General features: G+C 36.4%; 1 protein-coding gene across 2 annotated transcripts in view; it reads right to left on the bottom strand.

Moving 5' to 3' along the window:
- ZBTB41 (zinc finger and BTB domain containing 41) overlaps positions 1-12,496 on the bottom strand; it is a 50,206-nt gene extending 37,710 nt beyond the window's left edge. Inside the window, exons 1-4 of one of the 2 annotated variants that reach the window (XM_047076727.1) lie at positions 12,430-12,496; positions 10,537-11,787; positions 1,854-2,061; positions 1,059-1,128 (exon numbers count right to left, since the gene is read on the bottom strand). In XM_047076727.1, coding sequence (XP_046932683.1) covers positions 1,059-1,128; positions 1,854-2,061; positions 10,537-11,659 — 1,401 coding nt within the window. In that variant the 5' untranslated portion in view covers positions 11,660-11,787; positions 12,430-12,496. Of the gene's footprint in view, positions 1-1,058; positions 1,129-1,853; positions 2,062-10,536; positions 11,788-12,006; positions 12,264-12,429 lie in introns of those variants that run through there. The other variant, XM_047076728.1, reaches the window with a different exon arrangement.
- Between the last annotated feature and the right edge of the window lie 2,014 nt (positions 12,497-14,510).

The raw sequence follows: 14,510 nt of genomic DNA, 5'->3' as shown, positions 1-14,510 counted from the left end.
CTAAATAATGAAAAAGATGTTAGTGAATGTGGTGCAACAGGTATCTAAAAATTCTTTGCTACTACTGGAAAAACAGAAACGAATTCCCTTCCCCTTAAATCTGACCTGACTGTAGGGACTTGTTTGACCAACAGAATGTGTTAAAAGTGATGCTCAGTGACTTCTGAGGCCTAGGCCTTAAAAACTCCTATCATTTTTACCTAGGCTTCTTAGAGTTTAGCTGCCATGCTAGAAAAAAGATCAAGTAGCCTCATGAAAAGACCAAAGGGGAAAAGAACCAAGGTCCCCAGCCAACTGTCCTTGCTAAGCTCCTCGCTGTCAGCCAACATCAAGTTCCAGCCATGAGTGGCCCCAAAACACACCAGACCATCTGCGTCAGCTGAAAACAACTGAGTGACTTCAGATGACAACATGTGGAACCGAATTACCTAGCAAAGCTGTTCTCCAAATTTAGATGACTGACCCACAAAATGGTGGGATATAATAAGACAGTTGTTAAAGGCCCCTGAGTTTTGAGACAGATAACTAGAAATGGAGGGAAAATTCTAAACACTTTACACTCCTGTTAGTATAATAATGTCAGTTTATATACACAACATAAGTACACGGTATGGTAGTTACACTAAAAAACTGGGGCTGCTGGGTGGCTCAGTCGGTTGAGCCGTTTGACTCTTGGTTTTGGCTCAGGTCATGATCTCACAGTTCATGAGTTGGAGCCCTGCACAGGGCTCCATGCTGACAGTGCAGAGCCTGCTTGGGATTCTCTTTCCCCTGATCTCTCTGCCCCTCCCCTGCTCTCTCTCCCTCTGTCACTCTCTCAAAATAAATAAGAAAAAAAAAATTTTTTTTTAAATAAGAAATAAAAACTAAGATTTCCATCAGGTCCACCATCTAAACACTAACCCTTATGGGGTTTATTTTATAAATATTAAGATAACTTTGTGTAAGATTCTAAAAGTGAGATAAGCTAAGTTTATATTTTTTTAACATCTAATTACTTTCCCCAAAGGTAACATTATATTTATTTTGGTTTTTTACTACAAATTAAAAGGTCTTACATCACATTTCCAACTTTCACTCTTAGTCTTCTTAATGGAGATAAATTCTTGTGCATTTTCAGGATGAAATCTACAAGGAAAAAAAAAGACTGTTAGGAAAAGATTACACTAGTTAAGTCAGTATTCCATATGATCTGTCAACAGTGACTGTAAGAATCAGGCACTGATTTCTTTCATTAAGAGACAGACACATGTATATACCTTAAGAATATAGGTATCATTAACATTTAATAAATGAATGTATATGCCTAAATTTATGCAGAAATAGTCAAAGACAACGTAATCATATTTTAAATACATTCAGAAACCTAGCTATTCACAGATAATCTTCAAGGTAATTCACTTGTTTTTTTTAGTCCAAATTTCAGTAAATTTCCTTTCTTAAAGTTAAATATGGAACACTGACTAAACATGCTTTCTCTCACAAATTTTTATACACTAAAGACAAAGTTGAGCATGAGGAATAAGTTTCCTAGGTCTAAAAACATAGATTTTGAAAATATACTTGCCAAAACCCAAAATAAAAAACAGGATGACCAAAATGCTATCTTAAACTTCTATAGTTCTTGTTTCAACATTAAAAAACTTCATCTCAATAGCATCAATAAAAAATATAAACTAACATTTGCTGCTCTTAATATATCTGTAATCAAATATATTTGCAATCAAAAATGTTTGCAAAATACTAAGCAACGAAAGAATTGGAGACAAGCACTCCATAAATGTTTTTAGCTTACTCCATATTTAAATTAGAAGGCACAATAAAGTATATTATGGAAGCAAGATAATACTTGCCTCTTAACATGCTTGGCTAAAGTCTTCTTGCTTGCATGAAGTTTATTACAATAAGGGCACTTGTGCTCCTTCTTATGAAATTCTGTTTCATTACTGTGCTTCTTTCTGTGAACAGTTAGATTAGACTTTGTCGAATAGCGCTGGTGACAAATATCACACTCAAAGGGCTTCTCACCTGTGTGAACACGTGTGTGGCTCTCATATTTCCCTATAAAAAGAGAGAAACTAAAATTAAATTCATTGTATTTGGTACGAAGTAACTGAAATTTGACAGTGCAATAAAATCTCATGACTAGTAACATTTAATACACACATACCTACACACAAGTTTATACCTAAAATATGGTATATATCTCTGATAAACCTCAAGACTTATTACTTTGACCTCACTGCCTTCCTTGAAAACTTGGGTCATTAGAAAAAATTGTTCATGTTTACATTTTTTTAATGCTTATTTATTTTTGAGAGAGAGAGAGAGAGACACACACACAGCGTGAGCAGGGGAGGGGCAGAGAGAGGGAGACAGAATCCCAAGCAGGCTCCAGGCTCTGAATTGTCAACACAGAGCCCGACGCTGGGCTGGAACCTGAGATCATGACCTGAGCCAAAGTCGGATGCTCAACCGACTGAGCTACTCAGGCGCCCCCTCGTGTCTACACATTTTAAAAAACAAGACTTTGGGTAAATTTGCTGAACATTCTGTAGGCAAACTGTCGGAACTTAAAACTTTAAAATATATAGATATATTTTAAATGTTATTTATTTTGAAAGAGAGGGAGAGTGAGCATGAGCAGGGGAGGGGCAGAGAGAGGGAGAGAGAATCCCAAGCAGACTCCACACTGCCAGAGCAGAGCCCAGTGCAGGTCTCGATCTCGTGAACTGTGAGATCATGAACTGAGTCAAAACCAAGAGTCGGACCCTTAACCAACCAAGCCACCCAGGCGCCCCTAAAATATACATATTTTTTTAATTTAAAATTGACCTTCAGCAAAGATCTATTCTTCATTTAACACTTGTGTTTATATTTTACTTTTACTATGTATATCCATGAACTGAAATTTTCAGATTTGATAGTCCTTTTAAAAACATATTAAAAAGGAAAAATAATATGCTTATGTATCTTATAATATATGATAGTTTTATCTCTCTTCCCACAGAAGGTAATCTGGAAAGGGTATGACAAATCTAGAATTCTCAACAAAATCTCTACTTCACTACAACATATTCATATAATATCTCTCCAACTCCTAAGATATGAGAAAACAAGTAAATCACCTGTACTTCGATGCATGCGTAACGCTAAAGAGCTGAAGCCAACATATATGGGCAGTATCAGGGAAAGCAGGAAAAGGAAAAAATAAACTGGTATCAATGCACAGATACCAGGAATCATACTAATGTGAGATTTGTATCATCTGAATACACACCTAAATTCTGTACAATGTTATAGGTTTCTCGAACAGGGAAAAAAAAAAAAATCAAGAAATTTTAACATAGACTTTCCAGGAGAAAAAGTTACAATAAAAAATGAAATACAAAGATATTTTTTGGCTTAATTTTTATTTATATTCCTACTTAGACTAAAATTTTTTCACATCGTTATTTAGAACAGAAATTTCTAAAGTCCAGAGATGGAACAGCATCACAGGTAAGGGCACAGATCCTGGATACATGTACCTAGATATGAATGCTGGCTCTTTAAATAGCAGACTATGTGACCTTGAACAAATAATGTCTCTATGCCTCAAATCTTGCTCAGCTGAAAAAAATGGAATGAAAGTATTTACCTCAAAGGACTGTCATAGGCATAAATGAATACACATTAAAGCACTTCTAATGGTGTCTAAGTTATCAATTAACGTTGGCTATTATTATTCTGTAATAGAAGTTGTGAATGTGCACATCTAGTAGCTTAAAATAGAAATTTCAAGGATTCTTTTGAGCAAAAAGCAATAAAAATAAGAAAAAATACTATTGGTAAGAGAAGCAGTTTTCAGTTAAAAGCTAGCTTTGCTTTGCCCTGCAAAATAAATGTGTAAGTTTTTCTTCAGGCCAAAGCTAATGTAAAAGTATGGTATTTCAGTCATATACTTAAAAAATATTCTATGTAGATCACGGAAATTAGAAACAACCCAAAATATTCTATGTCACTGAGGAAAAAAGATAATCATAATTATTATTTTTTTTAAGTTTATTTATTTTTGAGAGAGAGAGAGCAGAGGAGGGGCAGAGAGAGACAGGTGGACAGAGGAGCTGAAGTGGGCTCTATGCTGACAGCAGAGAGCCGGATGCAGGGCTCAAACTCATGAACCGCAAGATCATGACCTGAGCCGAAGGCGGACTTAACAGATTGAGCCACCCAGGCACCCCAATCATAATTATTTTTCTACTTAATAAAATAAATGAGTTCACCAATTATATATATTTATGTATGATTAAGTTTAATAAACACATAGTATATTACCTAAAAATTAATTACATTGCACTTACATAAAAATACCCAGGAAAGGGAACCAAAGTATTTTCCTCAAAGTTGAGGGGGAAGGCTGACAATTATGGGCCAAGAAAAACAAAAGTATGATGAAAAATCCATTAGGTATTTATATATAGACCATATAGATAATGGTTGATGCATTTTTTACATATACGTAGTTAGAAAATTTAGTGTTTGGTCATCTGCTAAATTAGCTGTGTGATCTTAATTAGGCTAATATTTAACTTCTCTGTACCTGTGTTTATTAAAACTGCATAGGGCTCTGAGAAGTACATGAGTTAATATAGACACAATGCTTAAAACATTCCTGCACATAGTGAGCACTAATAAAAATCAGTCATTTATTACTATTATTATATGGATTACTAGTCACAGTGCAGACATGTAGTTATACCTCAAATATAAATACGGATAGAGCTGACATATGAATATACATTATAACAGATCAAACTGGGGTTTCAGCTCTCTGAGAACACTGGAAGAACTTGACTTTTTCCCCTTGCCATTGTTAAAATGGCCTATCACCTCTGTTCTCTGTCTGCCACCTCTAGGATGTACTCTCCATTTACACATGCATATACACACTCTACCACGAAAACTTCTGCTGTGTTCAAGGGATGAGATTTAATACTGGAATTTATTGGGGGAAATGTTCTTGTGTGCCACAAGGTGAAATCTGAAATGACTTTTGATAAATGTTACAGATAAGTAGGTTTTATAGAACAAGAGTTGAACTATGTTATGGTTTAAGTCAGTGTTTTACAAACTAAAGTTCATTAGTGTTCATGAAATAAATTACTTGAGTTGTGACTAGCAGTGGGGAGAAAAAGGAATAGAGTAGAAAATATCAGAGTGTACTAATACTAGTTTTGTGCATTTTTTTTGCTTCAATTTATGTATAAGCACATGTGTAAATATGCATATTGTATAATAATATATGTATCTCTGACCTTGAACTATCCCAAACACAGATTTATATTGTTTTTTGCAGGGTATAATCAGACCATTACTGCTATAATATCTTTGGGAAAATGTCTTCTGAGTTGATCTTATTCTTTTTCTATCATAATATGGCATGCATGATTAGATCCTTAACCTTTATTACACATCAATTAGATAAAAAGTACAGAATCCAAACATTATCAATATGTACTAAAATCCCACAATTTTAATTTTGAAAAGATTGAGGTCATTGCATGGAATTAAAAAGTTTTCCTTGACTATGAAGGAAATCCATTTTTATTAAACTTGCTTTTTAAAATTATATAAATCACACATACTTATGGAAAAAATGTAAACAAATCAGGAGTATACTGTGTAATTTTTAAACGATTAATTTAATGATTAAGTTACATGTAGTTGAATATTAAAACCATCAAAATGACAGTTAACTTAAAAATCAAAAGCACCTTTAACTATTAAACTTCCATTTTTCTACAGACCAGAATTAAGATTTAACCAAGAAAAAAAAAATTTAAACCAAAAGAGCCAAAATTTTAAAAAATTCATTTAAATAAATTCATGAGTCCAAGGAGACCAATGAAAATATATAAATTTGAATGATTCATTATGACATTAAGAATATCTGAAGTGAAAAAACTTTTTTGTTAAGTTATTAATTCAATTTTATGCATATTGGCATTGCAAGGCCAGTTATCTCTATGGATTTGCATTTCTGAACAATAGAAAGACATAACTTCTGAGGAAACACTGACCCCATGAGAGTCAGGTAGATCTCCAGGGGCCAGTGGGGAAAAATTTTAATTAGATATTAAATTGCATATTTAAGAAAATTGGTAGCAGTGTGGGAGGCACTCAGCATAAATATAGTCATCTATATCCACTTCTTTTTTTATGGGGTGGGGAAAATTCAACAATAAATCAAAGTGTGCATTTCAAATAAATTTTCAATAAAACATTGTATTCCTTCAGAGAATAATCTACTATGTCGACCATTCTTGATTACCAAAACACATAACATTAACAAATTTCATCCACAGAATTTTTTCTGAAAGAAAAGACACTTCTAAAGAAATTTTCACATGAAAAACTTGACCTTGTGCTTAAGAATTTATTATTCCCCCATATAGGTCATGCAAAATTACCTTTGTCAGGTTTTGTGAGCAGTTTTTACAAAGAGAAACATCGCCAAATTAGCTCATTATATATCTGATATTGCTAAATCTTCTATTATTCTTTGAATTTATTCATATGGTGTACTCTAAAGAATACATAACTAAGATATTTAACCTTAAAGTACTGTGTCACTGTTATAACTCTTCTCTATTAAGAACAAATTGGAATCTCTGTCAGGATGGTCTAGAGAGTCACATTTTTTAAAAAGCTATAAAACATTTTCTACCTCTAGAAGAGATTGTAAATTTAATCCAAGGAAAGATTTTAGTTCCCACTAGGAACAATAAAAAAGATAAATTATCCAAATTTTCTCTCTCATCCCATCTGTCATCTTTTCCCTATTTTTGCCTTTTCACCCACTAGGTTTTTTCACTCACTTTAACCTTAAGGGGGAAAGGTCAAAGGACTCTTATTTGCATGAGAATAGACTGAGGAAGACAGCTGGTAGCCTAAGGAAAAATATAACTGGATCAGAAGTCCCACTCCAAGCAACTATTAAATGCATCAGAAAGGATAAAAGATCCAAAGTAATGGAATCAAATTAGTGGACTACATATTGTGGAGCTAATGGTTCCAGCAGGTCCCACAGCTTATTCATTAATTATCATAACCCACTCCAAGACAGCAAAGTCAGAACCTTATAAAGAAGCCCAACTGACTTCTTCCAAGTCCAAAGTTAGGTCAGACACTCACCTTTCAATTTAGTTCAGCTAAATAGGAGCTTACTGAAAACTTGTTATTTGAAACGACCCTGGGTATCAAGAAAGGGCAATAACCAAAAGATACAAAAATTTCAGGCTTAAAATCTCATGAGAAATAAATAACAACCAAAAATCGAGGCAGACATCTTTAAATCTTATGATAGGAATGTGGATGACACCAGGCTTCAACAGTCCTTGAACTGTTTTTTTCTTTTTGTTTTTGTTTTTAAGAATAAACAGGATTTCTGGTGGACATGAGAATGGAGGGAGGACATTTAAGAAACACAAATCTGGGGCGCCTGGGTGGCGCAGTCGGTTAAGCGTCCGACTTCAGCCAGGTCAGGATCTCGCGGTCCGTGAGTTCGAGCCCCGCGTCGGGCTCTGGGCTGATGGCTCGGAGCCTGGAGCCTGTTTCCGATTCTGTGTCTCCCTCTCTCTCTGCCCCTACCCCGTTCATGCTCTGTCTCTCTCTGTCCCCCAAAAAATAAATAAACGTTGAAAAAAAAATTTAAAAAAAGAAACACAAATCTTCTCCTAATTCACAATTGAATTCTATCCATCACCCAGTCCACTTAATCTATTTTCAGTGCAACTCTCTGATCTACCCTCATCCAACAGCCCATTCTCAACGCTACTCATCTTCCTAGTCCAAGCCCACAATATACTTCTGGTCCTTTCAAATTTCATTCCCTGTACTGAAGCCAGGAAGACCTTCCTAAAACTTCAACAGGCTCTCATTTCCTTTGTCAAAGTTTTTTCAAGTTTTGGTCACTCACTGGATAAAATCTAAACTCTTCTGTTACAGCATAAAAACCATGCAAAATTTAACCTCTGCTTATGTGCCAATCTTCATCTCTTGTCATTTACAATATGCCTCCTCACCCACCGTGAGATCACCCACCCTTCAGCAATTTCCAGAACACAATATACCTCAATGTATTCACATATGTTGGTCCTTCTGCCCTATAAATCCTTCCCTATTCTCTAGTTCTTAGCTCAAATGCCACCTGCTCTATGAAATCTTCCCTGTTTCCTTTAGTCTTCTGAATTTTTCCTGATGAGATTATCTTCACTACAGTATGACTGTGTTTTTGCATGTATTCATTACTTTAACCTTCTTGAGAACACAGAGTACATCATTTCATAGCTGTCTAGCAGTAGTAGGCACATTAGAGATACTCGATAACTATATTAAACTAATGAACAATAAGAGTAGCTAGTATTCCTTGAACACCTAAATTTCACACAGTATTCTGAATGATTCAAGACTATCTCATTTAATCCTCATAATAATCTCCACGAGAAGGTACTATTTGCATTATATTAGCACCATCTCACTCCACTATGAGGAAACAAGAATGCAGACAGGTTAAGTAACTTGCCCAAGACCTGGACTCAAAAGTGCAGGCAGTTTGACATCCGTATAATTCCTGCTTTTTTAACTAGTATGATAGAATTTCAATCCCAATCTTTCTCTCTCTCTTAATCTTGGGGAAAGGCAAGCAGCCCCAAGGAGGCTTAAGCAAAAGAGAAGCGTGGATAAAAGAGGAGTATAATGTCCAATACGTTCAGAAAAGTAGGCTACAAGTAAGTCTACAATGTGACCTATTGATTCTCACAGTTATCTAGGCTGCCCTTGGTAAAAAAAAAGCTGCAAAACATCCTCCTCTTAGTACATCAGCAACTTAATCCTGAGCAGTGTTTTCCCAAACCGTGTGCAAAGAACTGTAGGTTTTTTTCTTGTTGATTGTTTGTTTTTTGGAAATTACAAGAAGTACCACAAAAGTGTCTTACAGTAAAATTTGAGGAAATGCCAGGCTAAATAAAATTACCAAGTTTCTTTACCAGAGAATTTGACAGAGTTAATACTGACCATGAATTATACAATATAGTTTTTTTCAATCTTACTTGAACATAGAACTCCTCTCCCTTAAAGAATCTCACAGTGCTGTGTTTGAGATGTAAGTATTGGGCCTACAATGCCATTTGGGAACTGACCCCTGCTTACTCATCTCAAGTCAAATCAGGTCAAATTAAGGCAGAACAGAGGGAGGCATGCACTAAGAATACAAAGTCCAAGAAGTAAAATCCATTGAAAAGATAACATGTTCTTAGGTGTCCCAATCAAAAATTATTCTCTTCTCTATACTCTTCATAGCACTTGTTTATAACCCTAAGGGCACATTTATCCAGGCTGAGTTTAGCAAGTTCCTTATATTCCTATGCTCTTCCAATAGAGTTACCCAAGAAAAGTTATTTTATCCACCTTTATACAGAGCCTCAAACACAGTAAAAACAGTAATAACTAATTATTAAACTGGATTGTCAAAAATATTCTGATTTGGAGCTTCAATGGCATAATAAAAAGCCAAAAAAGGTTACCACTTATGCCACAGTGTGTACTGTCCCATATTTTGAGAGCAAATGATTACTAATACCTCATAAAATCAATTTCCACCTGACCCAATAACATAAGTACTCAAAACTGCAAGATACATGGGGATATACTAAAGCGTAGAAGTAATTTTACAAGGTCAAACTGAACTTAAATGTTCCTTTTATCATTGTATGTGGTGGAATATATTTCACAATTTCGTAACTATGATTTATATAGAAATAATTGTTGCACTTTAAAAGTTCACATTTGAACAGTTCCTGTACGATATCTCCAAATATTAGACCTCTTGAAATTAAATGTTCACGGACATATTTTTAAGGTTAGAGATCACATTTCCTGCATATACTTTTCTAATAAAGGAAAAGTTGATTTGTTATTGTAATAACCAAAGACCACTACTAATCAAGACATTTCCAAAAGTCTCTACCAACAGAATTAAATTATATCCAGTTCAGTTTTATTCTTAACTATAAGCCTACACTGAGAAGGGACTACATTTCTAATTCAGATATTGCCATGTTCAAGGGGAAATAGTATACAAATACTAAATTTAATCTAATATAATCTAATTCAATTTTCTATGACTTGAAAACAGCACTTAGCTATGAAATTAACATATAAATCAAAGCAGCACATTCATAATTATTAATACTCTGTGGTTTTTCCATACCAAATACTTGAACTAATGATCTGTCACCTTTTAGTGGGGCATGAGGAAGAGAAAATAAAGGCTAAAAAGACTTAAATTCCTTCAAAAAAACCCACAAAAACCCCCAAAACCTTAAATTCCTGAATCGAAAGAAATTTAAAACAGGATAAAATATATAATGCCTATCAAATACCCATCTTCATTAAATATTCCTTTTAAAAGTTACCTTCAAAGTTTATTTTTAACTATCAGCTTTAAAATATCCAGAAAAGTAAGTAATTAGAGACAGAAAAAAGTTTTCTTACCTATGCGGTCAAATGTCTTATCACATTTAGGACACTGCAGTATTTTTTTGTTACTGTTCTGAATGACTACAGGAGTTAACCCCTCATGAATATTTCCTACAGAATCACCAGCCTCAGGTTCCTCTTCTGCATCATTCTGATCTTTTTCACTGTGTTCTTCAATGTCAGAGTATTCATCTGACATTTCCTCCTCTAGCTCATCTTCTTCAGCATTATATTCACTTCCAGGGTCCTCAGAATCATTTCTATCTGACTTTTCCTTATCAAAATGTTCTGGATTCAAATTGTCTGACCCATCGCCACTTTCTTGTTCATCGTCACTGGTGTCATCAAACTTAACAGGACACTTCCGATTCCTTTTTGATCTTCTCGTGGAAAAACTTCTCTCCAGCATTTTTAACCCATGTTTTTTCCCTAATAAAAGGGACCTATGGGTTTTAGCCAAATGATTCTCTAAAGACTTTTTGTAACAAAAATGTCTACTACAGAATTTACACTGATGATTATTTGATAGTCTTCCAGTTAATTCACTTAGTGTTTCTTCTGGTGAGGACTTTTCAGACAGCTCAGACTGAAAAGTGGCAACATTTTCATTATTTAGCAATTTAACTGCATCTATAATGTCCAGAAATTTTGCTGCCTCTAAAACAAGAGGTATTTCGTATTTGTACACAAAAAATTCTGATGTGTAAAGAAATTCAAGCAAATGCTGAAAAACTGAGTGTGTTACGTGATCCAGGGTGACAACATCAGTGCTTGGATTTTTGCTCAAACACGCATGAAAGTAACTACTGCCAACAGCAACAACAACTTTATGTGCACTAAATTCTTTTCCTTCTACTATGATAAGTAAGTCACAGAAAGATGGTTGCTTCTGCCTGTCATCATTTAAATACTTCAGCAAATTCTTGTTATACTGCAAAGAACTCAGAAGTTTTCTCTGATCTGGCGAGGGAGGAAGTTCCTGGTAACAGTGAAGAGCTTCAGGAGTCGGTCTTTCTGTGGAATGAGTGTAGGTTACTTCGTCACACTCCACTGCAACATCTCCTTCTGAAGAATCTTTATGGTAGCCTAGGTGGATCTTCTCGTCAAGATTTGAAGTAACCTTTCTCCTTTTCTTCATTGCAGTACAACAATTTCAGAACAAGAAACTTCATAAGTGTCTTAAGGGATTTATTAAAAAAAAAAAAAAAAAAACTAGATTGTCTTGGTTAACAGCTTCTGGAGGGGCGTGCCCGAGGGTTTCATGGTCTGCAAAAGAGTAAGAACCACGTAAAATAACTCTATGGCAAAGCAATCCCAAATCATTCAAGGCATTCGTCTACTAATCGTTTCCAAATCAGAACTAAATTATGATAAAGTCACAGCTTCCACTCATTCGTGGCTAAGGTTTTAGGGTGGAGAACAAGGAGGGCCGGGTTATAAAAGACAGCCAACAAAAGAATAATTTTAAAGGAAGCCAGAGCATACCTTTCGTGCCTAAATTCACGAACAGGGTGGAGACAAGGAGGGCGAAAAGGGAACGATCCTTCCAAGAACACTGAGGGTGCAGGTTGAGGCGCGCTACATTCATGGTTTTAGGGACGCTGGGTTGGTGACAATAAGGCCGTCGCGGCCGCGAAATCCAGGTCTCTCCATTAACATGCCTTTTCCCAGGGCGGGCAAGGCACACCTCCTCGGGGACAGACAGCGTCCCGCGGCCAAAATCACCCGGCAGGAGACGGCCCCAGGAGGGGCGCAGAGCAGGAGGAGTAGGGTCAACCAGAGGGACGACTAAAGGAAACAGAAGAGCCTTCCCAGGCCCTGCCCAGGAGGGGACTGCGCTCGCCGACGGCGAACCCGCTACCCTTCCCACCCCAGTTTCCCTGGGCAAAATCCCCACAGATCCATTACCGGGAACCCAGGGCTCCCCCGCTGGCTCCCAGCCGCTGAGCTCCACTCTCGGCGCGCTCGCTCCAGCGCCTACCCACTTCCGGGTTCAGCCCCCACCTCACCCTCCCTCCCTCCGCTCCTTCCCCTCCCAGAGCCTCGCCGCCTCCGCAGCCACGGAACACGTCAACCGCGCGCGCAGCCTCCAAGCCTCCCGGAGCGACCGGCGCGCGGCCCAGCACCCACCACTGCGCATGTGCGCGCTCCCGTCTTTGCGCAGGCTCCGTAAATGCTCCTTGCTCGCCGGAGGACCCTAGCTACGCCCCAAATCCGTTACTCCGGGTTTTCGCGGTGGTTTGGTGGCCTACTGTGATTGAACCAGTCGAAGCTTTGCGGGAAGCCTCGCTGGGGAGTAGGGGGTGTGGGGGGGACACTGATGAGTTTAGTAGAAATTGGCAGAGGCACCATAGCACAAATCTTCGCTAATAGCTTTAATAGTGTGTGATCACTCACGCAGCAACGGAGAGAAGCTAGTCTTAGCAAACACACTAAAGAACAGACGTTGCGATTTCGTGGGTTTTTTTTTTCTGCTTTAAACAGCTAACGCTGTTGATCCTAAAATTATTATGCAACTTCTTAATGAACACAGAAAGCATTGAAAAAATGTACATATAAGTGTACACTGTTAGGGCAGGCAACGAAGCCAAAATAGAAAAATACTTAACTTTTTGAAACCAGTACCTAAGATTTTGCATTTCTAACAGAGTGATGCTAATATTTGTGGTCGGAGGGTCACATTTTTAGTAGCAAAGTCCTAGATCATGTGATTTTACAGACGCAAGGAAAATAAGGCGGACGGAGGCTGAGGCTAAGTGGGATAACCAGATTGGTGACCCCACTCTACCTATCACCTCACCACAAAGCACAGCTGGAACCTAGAAGGGCCACCGCTATCAGTGGAAGAACTGAGGGAAGTGGAGGGGAGTTTCTCCTACGAAAAGACAGAAACTGTGAGGAAACCGACCGACTCAAATTGTCTTGTGATTTGAAAATAGTTAAAACTTTTAATGAAAATTCCTAGCAAAAACACACATGAATTATGGATAAGGATTCCTATCACCTGGGTGACTCATCCCACAAAAACCAGTCATCTAAAATGAGTAAAAGAACTATAAAGAGTAAACTATAAAAGAGTAAAAGAACTATAAAAACAGTATCTGTAGGCTTTGGATGCACGAAGCCCGAAGATACGGGATTCCCCAAAAACAGAAAATAAAATAAATATATTAAAAATACTTTTTAAATGAAAGAATTGAAAGGAAAATGAAAAAACAAGAAATTATTAAAAATACCCAAGCAGATTAGTAATTTAGAGATGAAAGTTATCATTATATTAGTACTTAGTACCCTGAATATAGATTGAAATGTATAGATATGAATTCTTTTATTAAAACAGAAGAAAGGTTAAAACAAGATAGAAAATGAATATATCCAAAGAAATGGAAAAAGAAAAGTGAAATGTAAGAGAAACAATAGAGCAAAAATCTGTATATTAGAATACTTCAAAAGTTGAGAAATTTCTGGCAACAAAAAGAGAAAATGCAAATATAAACCCAAGAGTTTATTTTCTTAACAGTTTTCTAAATCCTGTTGAATGCATAAACTGTTACTGTTAACAGAGTGACATTCAGATGAGTTCTTTAGAATTTACCTTAAAAACGTCCAAAAACGTTCCACCATTAATAATGTCTGTATACACAAAACAGTTTAGTTGTTCTAATGGAATTTGCTAGTCTTCCCTGCATGCTTAATTGAATGAGCGGTAAGTAAATCTGTCTGATGGACTGTCAAATCTTAGAAATGTAGAGAATATAACTGAATGCTGTAGTGATTAAAAGGATGGATATAATCTTCTAACAAAATAATACAAACCTGCACTTTAAAAATTGACAAAACTGAAATGAGAAAGACAAATCTAGATTCACATAGTAACTTACAGTAGCTGATTAGATCAGAAGATAGTTACTCAGAAGTATACCATTTCTTTAAAAATTGACATAAATGACCCACATGAAATAGTGCATCTAACAGCTACAGTATACATA

Source organism: Lynx rufus, unplaced genomic scaffold (genome assembly GCF_022079265.1).
Source record: "Lynx rufus isolate CCGP_SWC_20201006 ecotype Redwood Valley unplaced genomic scaffold, mLynRuf1.p SCAF_15, whole genome shotgun sequence".
NCBI classification, from domain to species: Eukaryota; Metazoa; Chordata; class Mammalia; order Carnivora; family Felidae; genus Lynx; species Lynx rufus.
Note: the sequence above shows the minus strand (reverse complement) of the source record. Positions and strands in the feature narration are given on the sequence as shown.